We start from the raw sequence: 26231 nt of genomic DNA on the forward strand, positions 1-26231 counted from the left end.
TGTGAGCAGCACTCCCAACAACAGCAACAGCCAACGCCCCACGCAAGCTATAACATCCACCCCAGCAGCCAGTGGTCAGCAGCAGCCCTCCCCGGAGGAGAACGTTGTGTCCATCAGTCCGTCGCCAGAGCGATTAATGAGGGCTGCCATTGAGGAGATGATGGGGCCTGATGTGGAGGAGGAGGTCTGGCTCAGGCCAGCATCCCAAGTTAATGTTGAGGACGATGAGGGGTCTGTGTCTGGGGATGTTGGGGTGGCAGAGGTGGTGGGTGGGTCAGACTCAGGAGAAGAGTTGTATGATGAGGATGATGATCGGGACCATCTGTATGTGCCTCAGAGTCCGACCCCGGAAAACATGTTGTATCGTGTGTTTAGGTACTAAAATCTGCGTTCCCTCCCAGTAGTGTTGGGCGAACAGTGTTTGCCACTGTTTGGGTTCTGCAGAACATCACCCTGTTCGGGGTGACTATATAGCAGACTATATAGCATTGTGTTTAATGCCACTCTGTGTACACGGCTCAGCCACACTATATAGCATTGTGTTTACTTCCACTCTGTGTCTGCTGGGAACAGTAGTACACCGCTCACCCGCCACTGTATAGCATTGTGCTCTGTGTCACTGCTGACAATAGTGGTACACCGCTCACCCACCACTGTATAGCATTTCTGTACTGCCACTGTACTGCTGCCAGTCAGCGTGTACTTTAAGGATAAGTGAAATGAGGAAGAAATCCGGTGAAAGAGGGAGGGGCAAGGGAAGAGGTGTTTCCCCTGACGGTTCACGTACAGGCCACAGGGGAGCACCCAAGAAAACCCACTCAATACTGCCCATGTTGTCCAGGACAACAACCCTCACAGATCCAAAAGAACAGGACCAGATAATTACTTGGATGACCTCTCAAGCGTCCAGCAGTGGGTTAAGCAGCACCAGCACATCACGCACGAGGTCCGAGTCCTCAGCCAGTTAAAGTCTGGGCTTTCTTTGAAGACTGCACTGAGGATGTTACCATGGCGATTTGCAAGGTGTGCAAGACCCGCCTGAGCAGGGGGAAAAGTATTAACAACCTCTCCACCACCAGCATGAGCCGCCACATTCTATCCAAACATCCCACTCTGTGGGCAAACGCGGCAGGACAGGGTACCACCAGCAACACTGCCTCCCTTGGGTTCACCAGACTCACCACCAGACCCGCCTCAGCAGCAGCAGTAGCCCAGCCATTGCGTGGTTCACAACATTCACAAACATCAGACGATGCTGACACTGTCACTTTCCGGACTAGTGCTCTTGAGGTCTCCCAGTGTTCATCAAACACAACAACCAACAGCCCTTCGGTGTGCAGCGCTACGGTTGAGTTGTCTGTCTCTGAGATGTTTGAGCACAAGAGGAAATTGCCAGCAAATGACCCCCGGGCCGTGGCAGTAACAGCCAGCCAGCATAGCCAAGCTTCTGGCCTGCGAAATGCTGCCATATCGAGTGGTGGAGACAAACAGCTTCAAGGGCATGATGTCAGTGGCCATCCCACGTTACGTGGTTCCCAGCCGCTACCACTTTGCGCGCTCTGCAGTGCCTGAGTTGCATGAGCACGTGGTCAGCTAAATAACCCGAAGCTTGAAGAATGCCGTTGCCTGCAAGGTTCACCTCACCACTGACACCTGGACGAGTGCGTTCGGCCAGGGTCGATACATCTCCCTTACCGCGCACTGGGTGAACCTTGTGGAGCCTGGCAGCGATTCCTCACCTGCTACGGCGCGGGTGTTGCCCACGCCGCAAACAGCTGGATAACAACAGCAGCACCTACCTCTCTGACTCCTTCTCCTCCAACGCATCTCAAAGCTGTACCTCATCCGGAAATGCTAACCCAGCACCAGCAGCAGTAGGATCGTGGAAGCAGTGCAGCACAGCTGTTGGCATGCGTCAGCAAGCGTTGCTGAAGCTGATCTGCCTTGGGGATAAGCAGCACACAGGGGAGGAAATTTGGAGGGGAATAAAGGAACAGACGGATTTGTGGCTGGCACCGCTGGACCTGAAACCGGGCATGAAGCTAGACACCTGGCACGAACTGGCAATGTACGCAATAGAGGTGCTGGCTTGCCCGGCAGCCAGCGTTATGTCGGAACGCTGTTTCAGTGCTGCCGGAGGCATCATCACAGATCGGCGTATCCGCCTCTCCACAGAAAATGCAGACCGTCTGACTCAAATTAAAATGAATCAATCCTGGATTGGAAACGACTACGCAACACTCCTGGACCCCAACCAAGTAACATGACCGATGAACATCTGGGATGGTTTAGCGTTTCCGGTCCCTGTTTATTGAACCTCTCATCTGTATTACATTTATGACTGCATGGCGGCAAAAAGCATTGCTGCTATATCCGCACGCTTTTTGTCCTCATGCAAGGCCTGGGTTGTTGTGTCTCACAAAGCGTGGCATTCTCCTCCTGCGCCTCCTCCTGTTCCATCACGTGTGCTGCTGCTGCTGCTGCTGCTGGGTTACCGTTGCCGGTCCCTGTTTATGGAACCTCTTATCTTTATTACATTTATGACTACATGGCGGTACAAAGCATGCTATCCGCACGCTTTTTGTCCTCATGCAAGGCCTGGGTTGTTGTGTCTCACAAAGCGTGGCCTTCTCCTCCTGCGCCTCCTCCTGTTCCATCACGTGTGCTGCTGCTGCTGCTGCTGCTGCTGGGTTACCGTTGCCGGTCCCTGTTTATGGAACCTCTTATCTTTATTACATTTATGACTACATGGCGGTACAAAGCATGCTATCCGCACGCTTTTTGTCCTCATGCAAGGCCTGGGTTGTTGTGTCTCACAAAGCGTGGCCTTCTCCTCCTGCGCCTCCTCCTGTTCCATCACGTGTGCTGCTGCTGCTGCTGCTGCTGGGTTAGCGTTGCCGCGTGGTCCCTGTTTATTGAACCTCTTATCTTTATTACATTTATGACTACATGGCGGTACAAAGCATGCTATCCGCACGCTTTTTGTCCTCATGCAAGGCCTGGGTTGTTGTGTCTCACAAAGCGTGGCCTTCTCCTCCTGCGCCTCCTCCTGTTCCATCACGTGTGCTGCTGCTGGGTTAGCGTTGCCGCGTGGTCCCTGTTTATTGAACCACTTATCTTTATTACATTTATGACTGCATGGTGGTACAAAGCATGCTATCCGCACGCTTCTTGTCCTCATGCAAGGCCTGGGTTGTTGTGTCTCAAAGCGTGGCCTTCTCCTCCTGCGCCACCCTCCTCCTGTTCCATCACGTGTGCTGCTGCTGGGTTAGCATTACCGGTCCCTTTTCCTGGAACCTCTTATATGTATTACATTTATGACTGCATGCCGACAAAAAGCATGTTACCTGTGCAAAGAAAACAGACATTTCCCGCATTTAAAAGACAGTTTTCCCTTTGAAACTTTAAAATCGATTTTCTCAAAAACTATAAGCTCTTTTTGCTAAATTTTTTTTCCTCTTGTACCCACTCCCAAGGTGCACATACCCTGTAAATTTGGGGTATGTAGCATGTAAGGAGGCTTTACAAACCACAAAAGTTCGGGTCCCCATTGACTTCCATTATGTTCGGAGTTCGGGTCGAACACCCGAACATCGCGGCCATGTTCGGCCTGTTCGGCCCGAACCCGAACATCTAGATGTTCGCCCAACACTACCTCCAGTATGTACAGTATAAGCTGTTACTCTGTGCCTGTACTGATGGTAAACTAACTGCAGTGTGTGGTGATCTATGCTGCCTCCAGCATGTACAGTATAAGCTGTTACTCTGTGCCTGTACTGATAGTAAACTAGCTGCAGTGTTTGCTGATCTGTTACCTCCTGTATGTACAGTATAAGGTGTTGCTCTGTGCCTGTACTGACAGTAAACTAGCTGCAGTGTGTGCTGATCCCTGCTACCTCCAGTATGTACAGTATAAGGTGTTGCTCTGTCCCTTTACTGATTGCAAACCAGCTGTATTGTATGTACAGTATTAGCTGTAAAGCCTGGTACACACATACAATTTTGAATAGCCAATTTTGCTACTTCTAGGTATTATGAGAGCCCAGCTCTGTTCACAGTATTCAAAGTCTCTTGGCCCTCATACTACATGCAGTGGTAAAATTGGTCAGTGATTGACCAATCAAAATTGAATGTGTGCATGCATCTTTATTCTATGCCTATACTGATAGTAATCTATCTAATTAAAGGCATCTAGCTACTAATTGCCCTATTTCCTCTGGGTGCTGCGTATGTCTGCAAATTGAACGTGGCAGCCATGCTGCTGCAAAGCTGAATGGATATAGCCATGCCATGCACAGCTATAGGGATTCGGATATGTGTGCGTCGGGAGTTGTGTGGGGGGGGGGGGGGGGGGGCGCGGTTGTTGCCGGGGGGGGGCCCACATCCAGATTCCGCATCGGGGCCCAGAGGTTTGTAGCTACGCCACTGCAGGAACCACAATAGGCAGCACTGATATAGTCCTATGTCCCAGCAAAATAAAAGGTTGCAGGGGAGGAAGGAGTACAGGGCCGGCCCGCTCATGTGGCGGGGTGAAACTTTTGCCTCAGGCGGCAAATTTCTAGGGGTGGCATCCGCCCATCGGTGGGTGCAGGGAGCCGGCCGCCCAGCTGGAGGGGTAGCGGGCAGGACGGGGGTATTGGGCCTAGCGGCGGGGAGGGGGGTCGGACCCTCCCCTCCCTCGCCTGGGTCCCCCGTCCTCCGCTCCCCTCCAGCCTTAAATAGATAAGAAGCGCAACTCGTAAGAGGCAGTGGGCGGGGAGGACTCACCTCTTCCTCGCTCGATCCAGCGTGCGCTCCACTGACGTCACTTCCTGCAACTCCGCCCACTGTATTGTAAGTGGACGGCGCTGCAGGACGGGACGTCAGTGGAGCGCACTGGGGGGGGGGGGGGGGGGGGGGGGCGGCGGCAGCAATCATTTTTTCCTCAGGCGGCAAAAAGTCTAGGGCCGGCCCTGAAGGAGTAATACAAGGCAGTGCTAAACTGGTTAGCAATATCCCTGCTATGTTGTTTTAGGGTAGAATCATGAGAAAAAGAGAGTATACCCTCTTTCAATTCTAAGATTTCCAGAATCAGGACATAGTAAATAAAACAACATCTGTTCTTTAGCTAGTTATAAAATTATACAATTATCGACATTGAACCTTTAATTTCACATTGCCATCAGTGGCGTAGCTAAGGAGCTGTGGGACCCGGTGCAAGTTTCACATGGGGGCCCCCCAAGCACACAATTGATACGGCGCACCAAAACCTGCCAATGGCAACTACAGTATCAGAGGTGCAAGAAGGGGATGGGGAACAGTGTATTAATGATTACCACTATTCAGGGCATCTATAGAAGAGATTATTACCAGCACATGACCAATAGAGAGCTAATATTGTGCTTGAGGGAGGACCCTCAGGGGCCTCTATGACCCAAGGGCCCCGATGCGGTCACTACCTCTGCAACCCCTATTGCTATGCCCCTGTATGCCATTATTTTTTTAACAAAAGTAAAGTCAAAATGGAGAGGTTATGCATGAAGAACTGAGGGTACCCAATGATTCAGTAGCTTGTAGGACCACCCGTAGCAGCAAGCAATAATTTGAAGTAAAGGTTTTCTGTAGGACTTTATCAGGCTCTTACATCGTTATGGCCCATTCTTTTTCATACTGCTTCAGTTTATTGAGGCTTGCAAGCATTCGTTTATGCTCAGGTCCTGTCACAGCATTTTGTTGGGCTCTGGACTTTGACTTGGTGGCCATTACAACATCCTGTTTTTTATTTGTTTTTTTAGTTTTTTTTTTAGATAGTGCGTTGTAGATATGTTGGTGTGCATGGGATCATTGTCCTGTTGCATGACCCAGTTTCAGGCAAGCTTTAGCTGTCACGCAGATACCCTCACATCTGACTCTAGACTACTTGGATTATTAGAGGAGTTCATGGTCAACTCAGTGACTGCAATGTGTCCAGAGTTTGGGATTGCAAAACAAAGCCAATCATTACCCCTCCATCACAAGTGTTGATGATCAAATTCAGCATTATGTGGTTCCAGGGGCGTAGCTAGAAATGACTGGGCCCCAGGGACGGAGCAAGACCAAGTTGCGCCTGGGGCAAGGTCAGGTTTTGGCGCCTAAAGGTCAGGTTTTGGCGCCTAAACTGCCATTCATTTTGCCGCCTTTTTAAGAATTCAACAAACTGCTCCTGGGGCAAGATACCGGCTCGCCCCCCCCCCCTAGATCCGTCCCTGCTGGGCCCCATAGCAAAAAAAGTTATGCCCCCCCCCCCCCCCTTCCCACACAACCTTCCAGCCCCACGGACCTCGGACCTCCCACCCAAACATTTTGTGCAACCAGATTGTCAGCAGATTTCCCCACAAAATGCAACCAGATTGTCGGCAGATTTCCCCACAAAATGAAACCAGATTTTCGGCAGATTTCCCCACAAATTGCAACCAGATTGTCGGCAGATTTCCCCACAAATTGCAACCAGATTGTAGGCAGATTTTCCTACAAATTGCAACCAGATTGTAGGCAGATTTCCCCACAAAATGCAACTACATTGTCGGCAGATTTCCCCACAAATTGCAACCAGATTGTCGGCAGATTTCCCCACAAAATGCAACCACATTGTCGGCAGATTTCCCCACAAATTGCAACCAGATTGTCAACAGATTTCCCCTCAAAATGCAACCAGATTGTCGGCAGATTTCCCCACAAATTGCAACCAGATAGTCGGCAGATTTCCCAACAAAATGCAACAAAATTGTCGGCAGATTTCCCCACAGGTTAGCCGTATGGGTGCCACTGCGCCCCCCCCCCCCCCATATAGGTTAGCCACATATAGGTTAGCCATATTGATGCCACTGCGACCCCCGGGTAGGTTAGCCATATGGGTGCCACTGCAGCCCCCCCATATAGGTTAGCCATATTGGTGCCACTGCGCCCCCCATATAGGTTAGCCATATGGGTGCCACTGCAGCCCTCCATGTAGGTTAGCAAATAGCAATATGGTGCCCTGGGCCTGGCCACTGCCCCTGTATAGGTTAACATGGCCGGCCAGGCATGGGTGGTGGTTGGTCAGCAACTTTCTCTCCCCCCCGGCCGCATCGCCCCCATCTCCCCCCTGCCCCATCGCACCTCCGTCAACAGACCACAGCATCCAGCACCACCAGGCCCATACTTACACAATCCTGCAGATTGCCTGGTGTGGGGTCGGGTGACGGGTTGGGTCGCTCCTCGAGTGACGCACGGGTCCAGTCCAGGCCTCCAGCTCCAGGGCACGCTCTTCCGGCTCCAGGGCACACTCCTCCACTTCGGCTCCAGTCGCAGCACTCTCTGAGGCAGCCAGTCCGCGGTCCACTCCCTCTCCGTGAGGCCATTGCAACGTCACTCCTCCTTCCTCCCTGGCTGGCCAGAAGCCCAGGACTATAAAGTAATTTCCGGGCCGGCCACCAGGGTGTAATGCGCGCCAGCCGGAAGTAGTCCCCCTCCTCACCAGCCACTTTTAGAGATGAGAGGGCCGGGGTGGGGGGGCTGGTTGGGGGGGCCCGCTCTGTTATAACTATCAGGGGGGCACGGGCCGGCATTATAATAATTTAAAAAAAAAGTCCTCTCATCTACGGGCCCCCTGTGACGTAGGGCTGCCGCGGGCCCCATAGCAACCGCTATGGTTGCTATAGTGATTGCTACGCCGCTGTGTGGTTCACAACCCAAACACACATATTCTGCACAGAACAGCAGAATGGGCTGCATTTCATTTACTTCCGATACTTAGCTACAGCAATGTACAACCATTTCAGCACTGAACAGAGGTCGGGGTTGCATTTCCTTTAACTCCAATCATTCCTACTTCCAAACTGGAATGAGGAAGTATTGGATTTAAAGGAAATGCAACCCCGACCTCAGTTCAGTGCTGAAATGGTGCTGAATGCATCTGTTCAGGTCCAGAACTATGTGCAAATTTGAATACCAACACTATCCACCACCGTGCTTCACAGTTAGTATGATGTGTTTGTGCTGATATGCCGTGTTTAGTTTTCATCAAACATGGCTGTAGCTAAATATATTCACTGTGATCTCATCTGTCCAAAGAACATTGTTCCAAAGGTCTTGTGGATTGTTCACATACGACTCTTCAAACCTAAGCCATGCTGCCATAATTTTTTGAAAGTAGAGGAATCCTCGTGGCAACTGTTCCAAACAAACTGTCCATGTTCAGTCTTCTTCCGATTGTACTGTCACAGTCACAGACTTTAACATCTGAGTTGTAGCTCTTGGGATTTTTGCAAGTTATGACCGTGAAGTAGAGATGTTGTGAACATCAAATTTTCTGTTTGCTATTAACGCAAACTTCCGCAAATGTTCGCGATCAGAAGAATGTCCATAGACTTCAATGGGCAGGTGAATTTAGACTGTTTTTGGCCACAAAAGTGATGGAAAACTTGTTTCAAAGGGTCTAGCGCCTGGACAGGGGCACGCCGGAGGGGGATCCATGCCAAAAGTCCCACCAAAAATTACAGAGTTGACGCAGAGTTGGGTTTTAATCCCTAAAGGGCAGAAATCACAGTACATTCCTACATTTGAGGAATAAAGGGTTGCTTTTAAATGAGTGGTAATGTAAGGGTTATGCCCGCTTCACACTGACAGACCAAATGTGTGGCACACAATTAAATAATGTCAGTAGAAGTAGGCACAATTGTGGGTCAAAGCCAGTGTGCTCTGTCTGTGGATTATCAGACAAACACTGAGAATATGCTGCAACAGTTCAAACACAATTTAGTGTTAATAACAGAGGCCCTGGAGCACTATTGTGCTTGTAGTGGGCACTGGGCACAATGGTGGGCGCCTGTGGGCTGTGGAGTGTCACACACCAAAAAAAAGCAGAAGGATGAAGTAGCCCTCAGAAGGGCTGTTTGGGGTGATTAAACAGCAATCAGCCAGCGAGGATCAAAATAAACAAGCCTGGCTAACGCTTTCCTTATTTCCAGCAAGTCCTGTCCCTTCCTCTCACTATTCCAGCTGAAGACAAACTAGAACATGGCGGGCGCTGCAGCATTTTTTATACGGGGTGGGTGGGTCTGTGAGGGAGTGCAGGCTGATTGGCTGCCATGTGCCTGCTGACTTTGATGTAAGGGGTCAAAGTTTAGCCCAATGATGATGTATGGGGGAGTGTCAGATAGCGGCATGTGCTCGCGACGAGCGCGAATACACAATCTTTGCCGAATAGTGCTTGCCCGCGAACTATTCGGGCCACCTCTACCATGAAGTAAATTTTCTGTGATGTTCACTCCTGGGCAGATTGGCAACTGTCCTGAATGATTTACTTTTGTGAATAATGTTTGTCAGTGTAGAATGATAGACAACAAATTGTCTGGAAATGGCCATATAGCCTCTCCCAGATTGAAGGGCAACAACAATTATTTTGGGGGGATTGTTGTTGATGTCTTTACTCTTTGGCATTGTGGTAACACACACAAGCCTGAGTGCTACAGACCAGTAAACTACAAACACTAGCTTTTATAGAGGTTGTCACACTTGCTGATGATCAATCAATCAGATGTGTTTTGATTAGCAGCATGTGGCGTAACTTAACCTCTTAATTCCTGTAGAAGTGGTAAGGGTTTCACACACTGCTTCTGTGTTTTACTTACCAGTTGTAATGGATAGCGGAGATACTGCCGCAACAGCAAGCGGCATGGCGGCTATCTCCGCGTCTCAGCCGGCGGTCCCTGCCGCGCAGTTATATGCTGGTGCTTTGCCTGGTCCTTCAATTGCTCATAGACTAAGGGCTACGCGCGTGCGCATGCCAGGCGACAGAACCTTTATGCAAGTGGAAGGGGAGTCAGCTGATCAGCCAGTCAGCTGACTCCAGCTATGCTCCGGATTGGCTGAGTGACTGGGGCGGCGCTGTGGAGCGCTTGCAGTATATATAGGACATGTCGGTCAGTTGCTCCGCGTCTGCTGTTGCAAATGCTACGTGTTAGCACTCAGACCTAGTCAGATCCCAAAGTGTGCTAGAACCAGCAGGAGCTGGGGATCCACACTTAGCCAGATTCTGTTGATAGTTTAAAGTACTAATTGAATTGTATTATTTGTTATGACCTTCTGCTAGCTTGACTACTCTTCTGCTTACTGATTCTGTACCTTTGCCTATCTGATAAAGTTGCCGACTCTGCCTGAAACACTACTCTGATTTAGCTTTCTGTCTCTGTACCGTACCTGTCTGCTCGTTGCCAAATCTGCTTGTCTGACTCTCCTGTCCTCACCAGTGAGCCTAGTCATTGGTGAGGGATTCTCTGTTTAGTATCGCCTGCTTCTCAGGTGATTACTAGCTGCAGTACTATCTGAATCACCTGCTCCTCAGGTGGTCAGTAGCTGCAGTACAGTCTGAATCACCTGCTCCTCAGGTGGTCAGTAGCTGCAGTACAGTCTGAATCACCTGCTCCTCAGGTGGTCAGTAGCTGCAGTACAGTCTGAATCACCTGCTCCTCAGGTGGTCAGTAGCTGCAGTACAGTCTGAATCACCTGCTCCTCAGGTGAATAGTCACTACAGTAATATCCTCTCTACCTGCTCCTCAGGTGATAGTGGCTACACTACAGTCTGAATCACCCGCTCCTCGGGTGACCAATACACTTGTTTGAAATATACTAACCCGCTCCTCGGGTGAACTATCTCTCTATTGTCTGCATCTCCAGCTTGCTGGAGTTGGCACTCCTGTGTTATTCAAAGATATTCCTCTCTCCCAGCTCCTCTGGGAAAGCGAGTATCTCTAGCATTACTGTTGCACCAAACACGTATCCTTACTTTGGTTGTCCTGTGTCTGGCTATACTAGTATTATTGATGATTCTGCAGATCACACATAATCAGGTATAGCATCTGTATTGTTGGTGATACTGCAGATCACCAATAATCAGAGAAGTCGGTTCTCGCTGACACCAATCGTTACACCAGTAGATTGTGTTAATGCCACAGTGTCACTAAGAATATATCTAACTAAATTGAAGACCTGCTTTAGAAGACCAGATTTGCTACGTTTTTTGCTGTGTTTTTTCTGCATTTTTATTCTTATTTTGATAGCATTCAGGGAAAATCGGAATTGCAAATCAGAATTGCAAATCGGATTTGCAGTGTGCAGGGAGCCTAAGAATGGCAGCAATTTAAATATTCCCCTTCAAAACCAATAGGTGAATTTTGATTGGCTGTTGTAGGTTCCACTCACTTTCTTGAATTTTAATCCCAGTCACCCAGTGAGCAAGTTTGCCAAGTTTGAGAACCCTTCCATTAATAGTGTATGAATGATTACAGTTTACATTTTGCCTTGTAAAATGAATGACTGTTGGCATAAATAATGATTGGCTGTTGTATGCTCCGCCCACTTTCTCAGAATTTTTAACCCCGGTCACCAAGTGAGCAATTGTGCCAAGTTTGGGGACTCTGGCTTTATTACTGTGAGAATTGCAGTCTTTTACATTTTTTTCCATTGACGTAAATGAGTGAAATCTGGTGTGCAGGGTGGCGTGAGACCCCCAGAACATATCATCCCAGGTAGTTAGGGATCTGTATACCAAGTTTAGTTGAAATCAGTCAAGGCATTTTCAAGTGAATGCAGCACACATACATACATACATACATACACACATCCGATTTTATATATATACAGTGGGTTGCAAAAGTATTCGGCCCCCTTGAAGTTTTCCACATTTTGTCATATTACTACCACAAACATGCATCAATTTTATTGGAATTCCACGTGAAAGACCAATACAAAGTGGTGTACACGTGAGAAGTGGAACGAAAATCATACATAATGCCAAACATTTTTTACAAATAAATAACTGCAAAGTGGTGTGTGCGTAATTATTCGGGCCCCCCTGAGTCAATACTTTGTAGAACCACCTTTTGCTGCAATTACAGCTGCCAGTCTTTTAGGGTATGCCTCTACCAGCTTTGCACATCTAGAGACTTAAATCCTTGCCCATTCTTCTTTGCAAAACAGCTCCAGCTCAGTCAGATTAGATGGACAGCGTTTGTGAACAGCAGTTTTCAGATCTTGCCACAAATTCTCGATTGGATTTAGATCTGGACTTGGCCATTCTAACACATAGATATGTTTTGTTTTAAACCATTCCATTGTTGCACTGGCTTTATGTTTAGGGTCCTTGTCCTGCTGGAAGGTGAACCTCCGCCCCAGTCTCAAGTCTTTTGCAGTCTCCAAGAGGTTTTCTTCCAAGTTTGCCCTGTATTTGGCTCCATCCATCTTCCTAATTCCTATCAACTCTGACCAGCTTCCCTGTCCCTGCTGAAGAGATGCACCCCCCAAGCGTGATAGTGCCACCACCATATTTGACAGTGGGGATGGTGTGTTCAGAGTGATGTGCAGTGTTAGTTTTCCGCCACACATAGCGTTTTGCATTTTGGCCAAAAAGTTTCATTTTGGTCTCATCTGACCAGAGCACCTTTTTCCACATGGTTGATGTGTCCCCCACATGGCTTGTGTCAAACTGCAAATGGGACTTCTTATGCTTTCTGTTAACAATACCTTTCTTCTTGCCACTCTTCCATAAAGGCCAACTTTGTGCAGTGCATGACTAATATTTGTCCTATGGACAGAGTCTCCCACCTGAGCTGTAGATCTCTGCAGCTCATCCAGAGTCACCATGGGCCTCTTGACTGCATTTCTGATCAGCGCTCTCCTTGTTCGGCCTGTGAGTTTAGGTGGATGGCCTTGTCTTGGTAGGTTTACTGTTGTGCCATACTCCTTCCATTTCTGAATGATCGCTTGAACAGTGCTCTGTGGGATGTTCAAGGCTTTGGAAATCTTTTTGTAGCCTAAGCATGCTTTAAATTTCTCAATAACTTGATCCCTGACCTGTCTTGTGTGTTTTTTGGACTTTACGGTGTTGTTGCTCCCATTATTCTCTTAGACAACCTCTGAGGCCCTCACAGAGCAGCTGTATTTGTACTGACATTAGATTACACACAGGTGCACTCTATTTAGTCATTAGCACTCATCAAGCAATGTCTATAGGCAACTGACTGCACTCAGATCAAAAGGGGGCCGAATAATTATGCACACACCACTTTGCAGTTATTTATTTGTAAAAAATGTTTGGAATCATGTATGATTTTCGTTCCACTTCTCATGTGTACACCACTTTGTGTTGGTCTTTCATGTGGAATTCCAATAAAATTGATTCATGTTTGTGGCAGTAATATGACAAAATGGGGAAAACTTCAAGTGGGCTGAATACTTTTGCAACCCACTGTAGATGACCTACCGTATATACTCAAGTATAAGCCGAGATTTTGAGACCTAAAAAGTGGTCCAAAAGTGGGGGTCTCGGCTTATACTTGAGTCATGACCCCCTAAGAGTGCATCTACTGACCGCAACATGAAAATAGGAGCTGAATTATAGCGCGATGGTGCATTTTCAAATGAGCCGTGTCCCTCCTCCCCTCCATGTGCTGAGAGCGGCTTCGATTGCGCTGGCTGGTGGGTATGCAAATCCCCGTCCGCCAGAGCGGAATGTCGGGCATACCTCTTTGCTTTTTTTTTTCAGCCCCCTCCCGTCCGGCAAAGTGTCCGAGCGTCCCCGGTAAATGTAGCGCAGTGTTACATTTGTTTCACTGGCTCCCAGTCCACGCTGTTCGTCTGCAACTTCACAGTCTTTTTGCTATGACGCCATCTAGCGTGCGCCACTGCTGGTGTCATAGCAAAGAGACTTTGAAGTTGTAGACGTACAGCATGGACCAGGAACCAGGGAAACAAATGTAACTCCGCTCTCCATTTACCGGGGGACGTTCGGATGCTTTGCCGGACGGGAGGGGGCTAAAAAAAGCAAAGAGGTATGCCCGACATTCCGCTCTGGTGGACAGGAATTTGCACACCCACCAGCCAGCGCAATCTAAGCCGCTCTCATTACATGGAGGGGAGGAGGGACACGGCACTGACCCGGCTATTTTGAAAATGCACCATCGTGCTATAATTCAGCTCCTATTTTCATTTTGCAGTGTGTTGGTGCCAGAGGCGGGACAAGGTCCTCCAGCACCCAAGGCTGAGACACCAAAGTGCGCCCCTCCATCCCTGCCACCCCAGCCATCACACACTGATTGCTATTAGACTAAGAGGTGCCACAGGGCCCACAACCTCCCCAACACCTTAATATCTAGTTACCTGGCTTGCAGTCACTGCTATGTATCCCCTTTTCTTATTTCTTTCTGCTTCAAACACAATTAGGAATGACAGCTGAATGAATTGTGTGCCCCCTCCTACACTGCGCCCTGAGGCTGGAGCCTCTCCAGCCTATGCCTCGGCCCGGCCCTGGTTGGTGCACATGCGGGGGGAGGCTTAGTTTGACAAGCTGACATCACCCTTCCAGTCTGCTGAAAGTGTCATGTCTGTAGGGTGACAGTTCAGGGTGCTGGTGACTGCACCAACTCTCAGGGGCAGATGTTCAGGGTATGTGCTTGTTCATTACTCTGTCAGGGGCCAAATCCAGGGCAAAACACAGCCAGTCATTCAGAGCAGCAGTCCAGGGGGGCAGCCTGGTCCAAACGTGGCACACACTTCCTTTGCCTCCTCATCACCTCTGATTGTGTACCATGTGAATATGTTCCTTCTACCCCCTCCAAGTCAGCCGACTCCTCCACACAATGCTCTGTTCTGCACCGTAAGGTCACTCAATTTCCTACCCTCGGCTAATACTCGAGGCAATCATTTATTCTGATATTGAAAGGTAAAAGTTTGGGGGTCGGCTTATACTCGGGTTGTCTTATACTCGAGTATATACGGTAATACTCAGAATCTTACAATGGAAAGATGTACCAATCTTGGTGATTGGCTATTTGATGTAAGTCTGCCCTGATTGACTGCATAGCTAATAGGAAAGTGTTGGTGAATGAGCGATCTCAATGCCAGAAATAGTCTGTTGTCACTGGATTACTTTCGTTCTGCTTTATTGACAGCTCTTCTGCCGAACAACCTTGTACGAGGAGCGGTGGAAAATGTACTAACCTTACCCTGCAAATACTCCGCTAAGGATGGCAAGAAGAGTATGTGCTGGGGACGGGGCAACTGTGGTCTCTCTGGATGTCGTGATGAGATCCTTAAATCCGATGGAGACAAAGTGACCTGGAGCCATTCAGAAAGATATCAACTGAGAGGAAATCTATCGACTGGAGATGTGTCCCTAACAATCAATGGTATCTTCAAGGGAGACGAAGGAACATACTGCTGTCGCGTGAGAGTCCCGGGGATATTCAATGACATAAAGACGGATGTGAAGCTGGAAGTGGAAGATGGTATTATTGTTTAATTTACTGTACTACTTTTTATGGAATTAAAGCACAACTGAACTGAATACAAAAAATAAAAGTTAGATAACTACCTCAGTGGCTGAGGGTCTCTGTACAGTTCAGAGTCTTCTAAGATCCTCATTGAGTCCACTGTTCGTTCCAGCTCAGGATTCCTCTTCATCGTCTGGCTGTGCTCCAAGAGCATTCGGACTGGGCATGTGCAAGTAAGTTCTGCACATCGCTAGTAGAAGGAAGCTGGTCATGAACGGCATTTTCCCTCCATGCACAGATGGCTCTGTCTTACTGGGCAGTCCAGATGCACTTGTCCAAGGCTTGGAGCACAGGCAGAAGAAACTTATTTGATTTGTGCAAGTCAGATAGGTATAGAGTGACCTTACTCTGGAACGATGGACTTCAGGAGGATTCGGGAAGCGTCTGGAACATCCAGAGGCTTACCGCTACTGAGGTAAGTATGTACATTTTTTTATTGCTCTAGAACTTTAAAAAGCATCTGCCTTGTATTATATAGAAGAGAAGAGTTGGTCTACCCCAGTAGAAACTGTAGGCTAAAAAGCCACAATCATGCAAAAGAGATTTCAAGGAAGAGATAAGGCTATAGAAAACACCACTGCATATATGTAAAGGAATAACCCTTCATTATTGACAATGCCATCAAAAACAATCATAAGACAATAGTTATAAGTGGATCAGGTCCTTTTAGGTGCTGTCATCATCAGGCATCTGATTGATTCCTGTGATAAATTTAAGTTTTTGGGCGCCCAAGCGGTCACCTGGGCACCTGACCTGATGTGGCTAGTAGTCAATAGGCTACTACATTGCAGAAACCAAGGTCAGGCATTAAATGGGACAGGGGGGGGGGGGTTTGTTTGGGATTATAGTTAGGCACCGACGGGGGGGGGGGGAGAGGATTGGGGCTGGAATCCAGAATGCAGGGTTAGGGTGTTAGGTTTAGGGTAGTATACAGTGAAATATTGGTATTGGTCCACTCGGATTAAAAAATAACTCTTTGTAGGATAGGACAAAATCCAGGGAAAAAAATCCTCTTGAGATAGTAAAAAAACCTGATGTTTAAAGTGAAACTTACGTCTGGGGAAAAAACAGTTTTACTTACCTGAGACTTCTACCGGTCCCCTGCAGTCGCAGTGTGCCCAAGCTGGTACTAAACGAGCTTTTGGTCCCCTGCCGTAGCTTAGTTTAGTTTTCAGCGACTGGCTCAGCTGTCGGCCACTGCGCCTGCGCAGCCCTGGCCGCGTGCCTCCACATTCTCACTCCCATGGTCGGGAGCGCCCAGCACAGGTGCAGTAGAGATTTTCTCGTGCTCAGGCCTGCGCAGGACACTCCCGGCAATGGGAGCGCGAACGAGGGCTCGCGTGACCAGGGCTACACAGGCACAGTGGACGATGGCAGAGCCAGTCGATGAAAACTAAACTAAGCTGCGGAAGGGGACTGGAGGCTCATTTAGTACCGGCGCGGGCACAGGTCGACTGCAGGAGGCCAGTAGAAGCCCCAGGTAAGTAAAACTGTTTTTCCCCAGGCTTAAAGAGAACCCGAGGTGGGTTTAAAGAATGTTATCTGCATACAGAGGCTGGATCTGCCTATACAGCCCAGCCTCTGTTGCTATCCCAAACCCCACTAAGGTCCCCCTGCACTCTGCAATCCCTCATAAATCACAGCCGTGCTGTGAGGCTGTGTTTACATCTGTAGTGTCAGTCTCAGCTGCTCCCCCGCCTCCTGCATAGCTCCAGTCCCAGCCCCTGTCCCTTCCCTCCAATCAGCAGGGAGGGAAGGGAGGCAGGCGGGGACAGGAGTTCTGCAGGAGGCGGGGAGAGCAGCACAGCAGACTGACACTATAGAGATAAACACAGCCAGCTTTGACAAGCTGTTTGTCAGCAGCGTGGCTGTGATTTATGAGGGTTTGCAGAGTGCAGGGGGACCTTAGGGGGGTTTGGGATAGCAACAGAGGCTGGGCTGTATAGGCAGATCCAGCCTCTGTATGCAGATAATATTCTTCAAACCCACCTCGGGTTCTCTTTAAGTATCCCTTTAAGTTTCAGAGTTGCTTAAATGAAATAAAATAGTTAAAAATAGTTAAAAAAAAAGAGGAGGTAGGTATGAATTTACCTCCTTTCAGGAAAACACTCAAGCGTAAGATAAATAATTAGCTTTATTATTCCCCCCCAAAATCCCCACCTCTCATAGAATGTAAGGCGTTTCTCGGGACCAGGTTCCCGCTTCATCAGGCAAATATCAAAATGCACTGCATTCTATGAGAGTTGTTTTGTGGATCTCTTTAGTTTTTTTCCCTGTGAGGAGGTAAGTTTATACCTACCGCCTAGAGTGCCTGGAAGAAGTCCATACAAACATTGAGAGGACATACAAACTCCATACAGATATTACCCTAGCTGGAATTAGAACCTGGGACTCTAACAATGGAAGACAGCAGTGATAACCACCACCGTGCTGCCAATAAAGAATGTCCATTCAAGGACAAACAAAGGTCAAAACAACAAGCTGGTGGCTCAGGCAATCCCTAAAACAGTCTTATTTAGTCAATATACCGTTTTATTATTTTCCCCATATTTGTATAGAGCCAACGTCTTAGACAATGCCATACGGCGTACACAGAACCAGTCACATCTGTCCTCAGAGGACCCCATCACGTCCCTTCCACAGTTACACAATCTAGTTTGGTCAGTGGCCAATGAACCTGGCTTTCCATTTCTGGGTTGTGGGCGGGAAAAGTTGGAAGTCCAAATAAACTTTGAGCATTGAAAGTTTACCAGGAGCTTGACAAGATCAAAGTACTGCGTACAGGGGTGTAGCAATAGGGGCTGCAGAGGTTGCGACTGCATCAGGGCCCTAGAGCCAGAGGGGCCCCGAAGGTCCCTCCCTCAACTACAGTATTAGCTCTCTATTGGTCCTGTGCTCATAATAATCACTTCTATAGAGAATTTGAATAGTGGTAATCATCAACAAACTGTTCCCCATCCCCTACTTGCTCCTCTGACACTGTAGTTGCCATTGGCAGGTTTTGGTGCGCCGTATCAATTGTTATGTATAGAGTGCTTGGGGCCCCATTGTAAAACTTGCATCGGGGCCCACAGCTCCTTAGTTACGCCACTGACTGAATACACTGTTATTCCACCACCACAGCAGCACTACATGGCTCTCTTGGTCACAGAGACATCTCCACTTTATACTGTTGACACCCGCCATTACGTTTTCTAGTTTCCAATTTCTATTTTTCTTACATCTTCTTGGACATCATGCTTCCATCTTATGCAATCTGTCAAAGGACTGTATTTGGCCTAGGGGATCAAAGAGTTCAGAGAAGCTCTTTTGCATAGATAACAACTGAAGTTTCTTAACTCTTCCTGTACTGGAAAGCAACATGAGACTCATATCTCTACGACTGATGTTCTATTTCTAAAGCCCCGTCTACACGCAGCGATCCGGCGGCTCGATTAGCCGCCGGATCGCCTCTTCCGCATCCCCGCGCGTACCCGCCGCGTTCCCTGCTCGCCCGCGCATGCCTCGTATTCGATCCCCCCTCGTCCCTGTGTGGCGCCGCTTATCTTCCGCTCGATTCCCTGCCATTGTCCCCTCATGGGGAACGAACAGGGAATCGGCGGTGGCGAGATCCAACCTGTCGGATCTTATCAATCGAGCCGCATCAGCGGCTCGATTGATAAGTCACATCGCTCCGTGTAGACGGGGCTTTAGTTGTACTACACATACAAATTATTATCTCATAAGTTTATTGTCACTGTAGGTTTACTTTCAACGCCTACACCAGGGCTGTCCAACTCCAGTTCTCGAGAGCCATAGCCAATAGCCATATCAGTGTTCAGGATGGATGGAGAAATGTGTTCTTCTTGGTAAACAAAACCTTTCCTGATTCAGCCTCACCAATTAGTTTGAACTGTGCCAAAAATGTGTGAGGACCTCAGCCCTTGGAGTCTTCCCTATGTCCTATACAATGACAACAAGCATAGGTACAGCCTGTAGTGACAGCAATAATAGCTAATGGCCGTCACACCAGTCTGTTTCAGACTCCAGTAATCTCTTTCTCCTCACCAAGAGGCGCTTGGGGACGTGCTAGGAGGGGAGCTATGAACTTCTTACACACGTTCGAGGAGCCACCTGGGTGATATTTATTGGAATTAAAGTGAACCCGAGGTGAAATTAAACATATGAGATAAACAATTGGATCTGTCCTCCTACTATTAAAAATGCCTTTTTACAGATCTCATGGTTTTATTTTATGTATAAACATTTACAAAGCAGACTTAGGGCTTGATTTACAAAACGGTGCTAACTGTTAGCATGCTGTGAAAAGTGCTTTGCACAAAATTTCACGTGATAACAGTTATTGCATGCAAAAATGCGCGTTCGGCCATTAACACAAATTTTTTGTGCGTTAACGGTCGTGTTCGTGCAATAAATTTGCGTTATCACGTGAGCGTTAACACGTGAAAAATTCCTGTTAAAATTTTTGCGTGCAAAATCGCGCTAAAAGCCGTGCTGCCAGCCGTGCTAACAGTTAGCACCGTTTTGTGAATCAAGCCCTTAATGTTTTATAGAATCTGCTCAATTACAGTGTCTCAAGATTCCCAGAGCAAAAATACATGAACTGTAGACCTTTTTATATTTTCCTTGGCAGTCAGAAGCCCAGTTATCAGCCTAGGAAAGTGTTTTATAGCTTTAATTTGTTATCAGTGAGCTGACTGTGTCTTGACTGGAGGTAAAACTGTCAGTTACATAGCTGAATATTACCTCTTTCAGGCAGGGGAAAAAGAAAAGGAGCACAGCATAAGTGTCTGTATGATTTCCACTGTATATCCACATGTCCATCTCATCATGTCACATGTCATCTCGGGTACACTTTAAGACATTCATATGTATCTGTCTACATAAAACACCTAGTTGGACAGGCAATATCTCTACATTATGACTGTAGTAGATCTTTTTTCTTCACATCCGCAGTAAACCTGGTCAGGGGGTCGCTGCACTCGAAGCTCACTCTACCCTGCTCATACTCCACGGATGACGGCACGTTCCCCATGTGTTGGGGACGAGGACATTGCGGAATCGTTGTCTGCAGAAATGAGATCCTCTCTACCGATGGAGAAGACGTGATCTGGAGGGAGTCAGACAAATACCAGCTGAAGGAGAACATAGAGAAGGGGCATGTGTCGCTGACCATCAACAATGCCAACGAGGACGATGGCGGAGTGTACTGCTGCAGGGTGAAAGTGTCGGGCATGTTCAATGACATCAAGAAAGAGATCCGTCTACAGATAGAGCACAGTACGATAACGGCTCGAGTTTTAAGTCATCTGTAGATTTAAAATTAGACTAGAGAAATAAAATATGGGGCTTTCCCTACAAAAACGTAATGGGGCCCTCCACCTACCATGGTGACCCCTAGACATGTTTCTGCGATTGTAGCCACATTAACCCCTCACTATCCTCATAGGAAGTGTGGCCGTCCTAAATCGCCCCTGCACCCCGCACTACTTTAGGACCACGGTGAGTGAAATCTATGCCCCGTTTTGGTGGGCTCCTGGCTGGCAGGGCTTAGATTTCAATCACCGTCCGCAGCGCACATCTGCCGTTTCTGTCGCTCCCCGCTGATTATGCCGCTCAAACCGACGTTTCTCGCCGCAGCTCACAGCTCAGTCTATATGACGTCAGAGCCATGTGAGCTGGTCAGGAGCTGATCTCATTGGCTCCTGGCCGTGTCTATCAATGTAAGCCGCTCCCATTGGCTTACATTGATAGGCACGGTCAGGAGCTAATGAAAGCGGCTCCTGATCGGCTCACATGACTCTGCCGTCATAGAGACAGCAGTGTCTATATCCTGAGGATCCCGGGCGTGCAGCGGTCAATCACTTTCCCATTTAGCTGGGTCAGTTCTGTAGGATGGGCCACTATCTACCCCTTTCCCCCCCCTGCAGCATACATTTGAAATCAGCGCAGGAAGACTTGGGCGCAGGATACAGCCTCTATATGGCTGATCCTGCTTCTGCCCAAGCCCCGGCCATGTTAATTACTATTCCCCCTCCAGGCCGCCATGGATAGTGGAGGAATGATATAATTCGGCTTCCAGCGATTGCTGGAGGCAGAATTATTGTGTTTTAAAAGTAACTTCAGCTCCGTCTTCTGATGGCGCCGATGTTACTCGCTGAGCGCCGCTATAGATGTAATTCCTATTACAGTCTATGGTGGCGCCGGCTGCGCCCAAATCTTCCTGTGCAGAAAAGCACTACTCCGCCCCTGCACCCCTGTCCATTAAAGTTTCACATTTTTTAGGATCAGAGTTTGTTTTTCACTAACATAACTTTCCTCTCAATATCCACAGCGGATCATTTGAAAGTCTGGGTGGGGGAGACGGTGAAGCTGCCCTGCTCATACAACGCCACTGAGGGGACATCTAAAATGTGCTGGGGAAGAGGCCACTGCCCCGCCTTTAAGTGCAGAGATGCCATCGCCAAGACAGACGGTGACGCGGTGAACTGGGTGGAGTCTGAACGATATGAAATGAAGGGGAGAGTGCAGGATGGCGACGTGTCACTCACCATCCGCAGCGTCACCAAGAAGGACGAAGGAGACTACTGCTGCCGGGTGGAGACACCAGGACTCTTCAATGACAAGACGAAAGATATCAATATGGAGGTGCAGGAAGGTGCGTGATTCATTTCTTGCTATCAGCACAGATTCCTGGGTCTGCAACATGATTGGCTGATTAGACAACCAATGAATTTCCAGGTTTTACAGGTATTTCTAATACAGTGTTCAGTGATACATATTTCTATAGAAGGGCTGCACAACAAATTAGATTTTATCCCCCGGTTCCTCACACCTCCATATAATATACCCAATATACATTTCTTGCACCTCTCTCATGGAGGCCCCAGACAATAGAATGGCTGGGTTCTTGCTGGAAGCAGGGTCACGTCGAGGCAGAGGCAAGAGAGGCTCCAGCCTCAGGGCGCAGTGTAGGAGGGGGCGCACAACTCACTCAGCTATCATTCCCCTACTGTGTTTGAAGAAGTGAGAAATTAAAAAAAAGGGATACGTGGCAGTGACTGCAAGCCAGATAACTAGAGATTAAGGGGGGGGGGGCTCTTAGTCTAATAGCAATCAGTGTATGATAGCTGAGGTGGGGGGGATGGAGGGGCGCAATTTGGTGTCCCAGCCTTGGGTGCTAGAGGACCTTGTCTCGGCTCTGGCTGGAAGAGATTGCTGGCACAGCTTGGGAAACCTCAAAACTGACCCGTACAATTGGGGTGTTTATTGGACACCTACTAAACCTTGATTGCTGGCCAGAAAACACACACCACACTAGTTGCCATGAATTCCAATAAACAACGTACCACAAATACCGCCGACACAGTAAAATAACTACAAGTCACAAAAGTTTAAGTAGGGTTACTGTTCTCTGCAGTACTGCTGGTTGAATAAGTCTCACTAGTTCCAGAAGCAAGCTTGGAAGTCTCCACACTCCATGTACTCATAAGCACAAGAGACATGTCCAGGAACATGTCCCATTAGAGTTACTGTCCTTGAAAGGGGTTTGCATATTCAGCAATGATGCATTGTGGAAGACATAATATACTCCCTCCAATCTGAATAATCACGAATACCTTCTGTTTTAAGAAGGCTACATTCTGTTTTATATAGCATTTTTAGTAAGAGGGATTGCTTTTTAGCCCCACTCCTGGGAGTTCTCATTCTCCATGAGCTTGCTGGGCAACCTGCATCTTTTTATTTTATTGAGACCTGTCACTTTATTATTTTTTTTTTATTTTGTACAGTTCTGATACAGTTCTGTATAATGCCTGAAGAAGAATCTTAAAGAAAATCTGTAACAAAAAAACTCCCCTGGGTGGTACTCACCTCGGGTGGGGGAAGCCTCTGGATCCTATTGAGGCTTCCCCCGTCCTCCACGATCCCACGGTGGCAGCGAAAATCCTCCCGGTGCGGCAGCAATGTAAATATTTACCTTTTGGCTCCAGCGCAGGCACAGTATCCGCTCCTTCCCACAGAGATAGGCGGAAATAGCCGATCTCCGTCGGGCCGCTCTACTGCACAGGCGCAAGTCTCCTGCACCTGCAAGTCTCTTGCGCCTGGGCAGTAGAGCGGACCCGACGGAGATTGGCTATTTCTGCCTATCTCCGTCACAAGAGCCGCAACAGCAGCGCCCCCGCTTGAGCCTGGAAAGGTAACTATTGAACAGGCTGTCGGGCCGCTGTTCGGAGGGCTGCATCGAGACTCCCGTGGGACAGAGGAGGACGGGGAAGCCTCATTAGGATTCAGAGGCTTCCCACTCCCGAGGTGAGTGCCCCCCAGGGGACGTTTTTATTGTTACAGTGTTTCTTTAACGTTTTGAAAGCTTGCAATAAACCTTGTTCAGTTAGTCATTAAAGGTATCACCGGAATCAACGTGTGTTGATTTTATGTCTGCATTTCTGCTCCTCGGCCAACACCGGACCACATTTCACTTTTTTTAACTTGTAAACTTTTTTTTTTTGACTTGTAAACTTTTTTTTTTTGCCTAACCTTATTGAATGATATCTGCTATAGCAGCAATCATTCTCTATTACAAAGGACCTGTTTTATATAGCATTTTTATAACAGGGCTTTTTGGTCCTTTTTAGCCCCTTGCACACTCCTGGGAGTTCTCGCTCACCATGAGCTTGCTGGGCAATCTGTACGTTTTCATTTGGTTGAGACCTGTCACTTTAATTTTTTTTAACGTTTTTCTTTAACTTGTTTTTTTTTTTTCCTAACCTTATAAAATGATTTTTGCTATTGCAGCAATCATGCTATAGCAGCAATCAGTGGTGTGCCGAAATTTCGCATATGTAAAATTTCGCATCGAAATTCGCAATTATGCATCGTAATCGTAATACGAAATTTCTGAAAAAATCATAATGAATGTCATATGTAGTAGTAGTATTTTAAAATTTTGCATACATTTTCATGTCATTTTTCGTGAAATTTCGCATAATTTTGTGCCGAATTTAGAGGTTAATAGCAAAGCCCCCATACATGTAATTGCTACCAACATTGTTATGTATGTTAAGCAGAATAGTGGGTATACGTCACAAAAAGAATTTTTCAAAAAGACCTTGTAGTTTTTGAGAAACTCGATTTTAAAAATGCAAAGAACATTTTTTTTAAACTCATTTTTATAAGTTTAACCACTTGAGAACCGCAGTGTTAACCCCCCTAGTGACCAGGCCATTTTTAGTTAAATAGGCCACTGCAGCTTTAAGGCCAAGCTGCAGGGCCGTACAATTCAGCACACAAGTGGTCCCCCCCCCCTTTCTCCCCACCAACAGAGCCCCCCGAGTGTTTTTTTTTTAAAAAAATAAATATTTATTTATTTTATTTTTTTAATAAAATCCTGCTTTTTTAAATTAACTTTATTACCCTCCCTCCCTCCCCCCGCCAGCCAATCAACGTGATTGGCTGTGATAGACTTCAGCCTATCACAGCGGATCACTTCCTTGTGTCCCAGGGGGACAGCCGTGTCACACGGCTGTCCCAGTACAGCGCTGCTGCAGATCACAGCGCTGTACAGAGCAATTCAGCGTCTAAGTCTCCTGAGCGCCAATCGCCGCTCAGAGACTGAAGGCGGGGTAGAGCTCCGCCCCCCGAGCAGGAGACGCGTGCGCAGCCTGCGCGCAATCTCCTGCTAGCCCCATAGACAGCCGTTCATGCCAATGGGCGTGGAGCGGTCCTGGGGATGCCGCACTGCTCACCCCAATTGGCGTGGAGCAGTAGGCAAATAGTTAAAAACCAATTTTTTGCTTGCATTTTTAAAAACGAGTTTCTAAAAAACTATAAGGACTTTTTTTCAAAATTATTTTTTTGACGTGTACCCATTATTCTCCTTATCATATGTAGTAATTTTGGTGTCAATAGCATGTATGGGGGTTTTGCTATTCACTGCTAAAATTGGCACGAAATTACGTGAGATTTCACGAAATTTTATGCGAAATTACAAATGACTACACGAAATCAATTGAATTTGCAAATGGTAATTACGTATAAGCGTAATTTTGAAAATTTACGTGAAATTTAGCGAAATCGTAATTTGTTGATTACGAACATCACTATCAGCAATCATTCACTATTACAAAGGAACACGCATGCACAGGATGCTGCACGTGTGGAAACACTTTTTCATTGGGGACCTGGAGTCTACGTCCTAGAACTTACAGCAGCACGTCACAGAGCGGAAACATGAAAGAATTCCAAGGTGTTGGAAATAAAAGTATCATCATTAAACTTATTTTTCCTTTGCTTGAGATCAGCTTTGAGAAATCTCTGCCTCATATCTCCCTGGAAAGTTTCTACAGCTCTTTTTGAGCAATCAAAGATAAGTTCTTCTAGGCAGGGTCTATTGTTCCTCAAGGTAGCCCTGTTATCTGTCAGGGAAATTATCTCTGCATTACTAGATGCTGTTTTTTGTAGTTGTAATAACTGAATGTTGTGTATTTTGTTTTTGCAGATTTATTTGGGAAAGGGAGCCAAACAAAAGTTTAATAAGGTATTATTAATATTGTTATTACTATTATTTAAACAGACCAAGACTTTCCGTATCTCTGCACAAATACATATTTTACAAACAATGGCAATTTGCACGATACACAGCTGTATAGCACACTTCATAAGGCTTTTAAAGGGAAAAACTAGGAAAAAATTAAAAAATACACTATTTCTCCAATTTCATCCCCTATAGTTTTGCTACTGTGCATAAAACCCACACATTTTATCTGCCTATTTGTTCTGGTTATCACAAGATTTTAATTATGTCCCTAGTACAAAGTATGGTGACAATATATTATTTGGAAATAAAGGTGTATTTTTTCTTTGGTGTTTTTTTTCCACTATTTTCACGTGCACATGCGGGAGCGCGCA

At 47.3% G+C, this 26231-nt stretch overlaps 1 protein-coding gene across 1 annotated transcript in view; it reads left to right on the plus strand.

The window, feature by feature from the left end:
• The window catches only part of LOC137564369 (polymeric immunoglobulin receptor-like), a 45975-nt gene that overhangs the window by 16468 nt on the left and 3276 nt on the right, over positions 1–26231 (plus strand). The window contains exons 3-6 of the mRNA XM_068278154.1: positions 14946–15281; positions 20283–20606; positions 21661–21984; positions 25822–25860. Of these exons, the coding sequence (XP_068134255.1) occupies positions 14946–15281; positions 20283–20606; positions 21661–21984; positions 25822–25856 (1019 nt within the window). The 3' untranslated portion in view covers positions 25857–25860. The remainder of the gene's footprint in view (positions 1–14945; positions 15282–20282; positions 20607–21660; positions 21985–25821; positions 25861–26231) is intronic.

This window comes from Hyperolius riggenbachi, chromosome 3 (assembly GCF_040937935.1).
Source record: "Hyperolius riggenbachi isolate aHypRig1 chromosome 3, aHypRig1.pri, whole genome shotgun sequence".
Lineage (NCBI taxonomy): Eukaryota > Metazoa > Chordata > Amphibia > Anura > Hyperoliidae > Hyperolius > Hyperolius riggenbachi.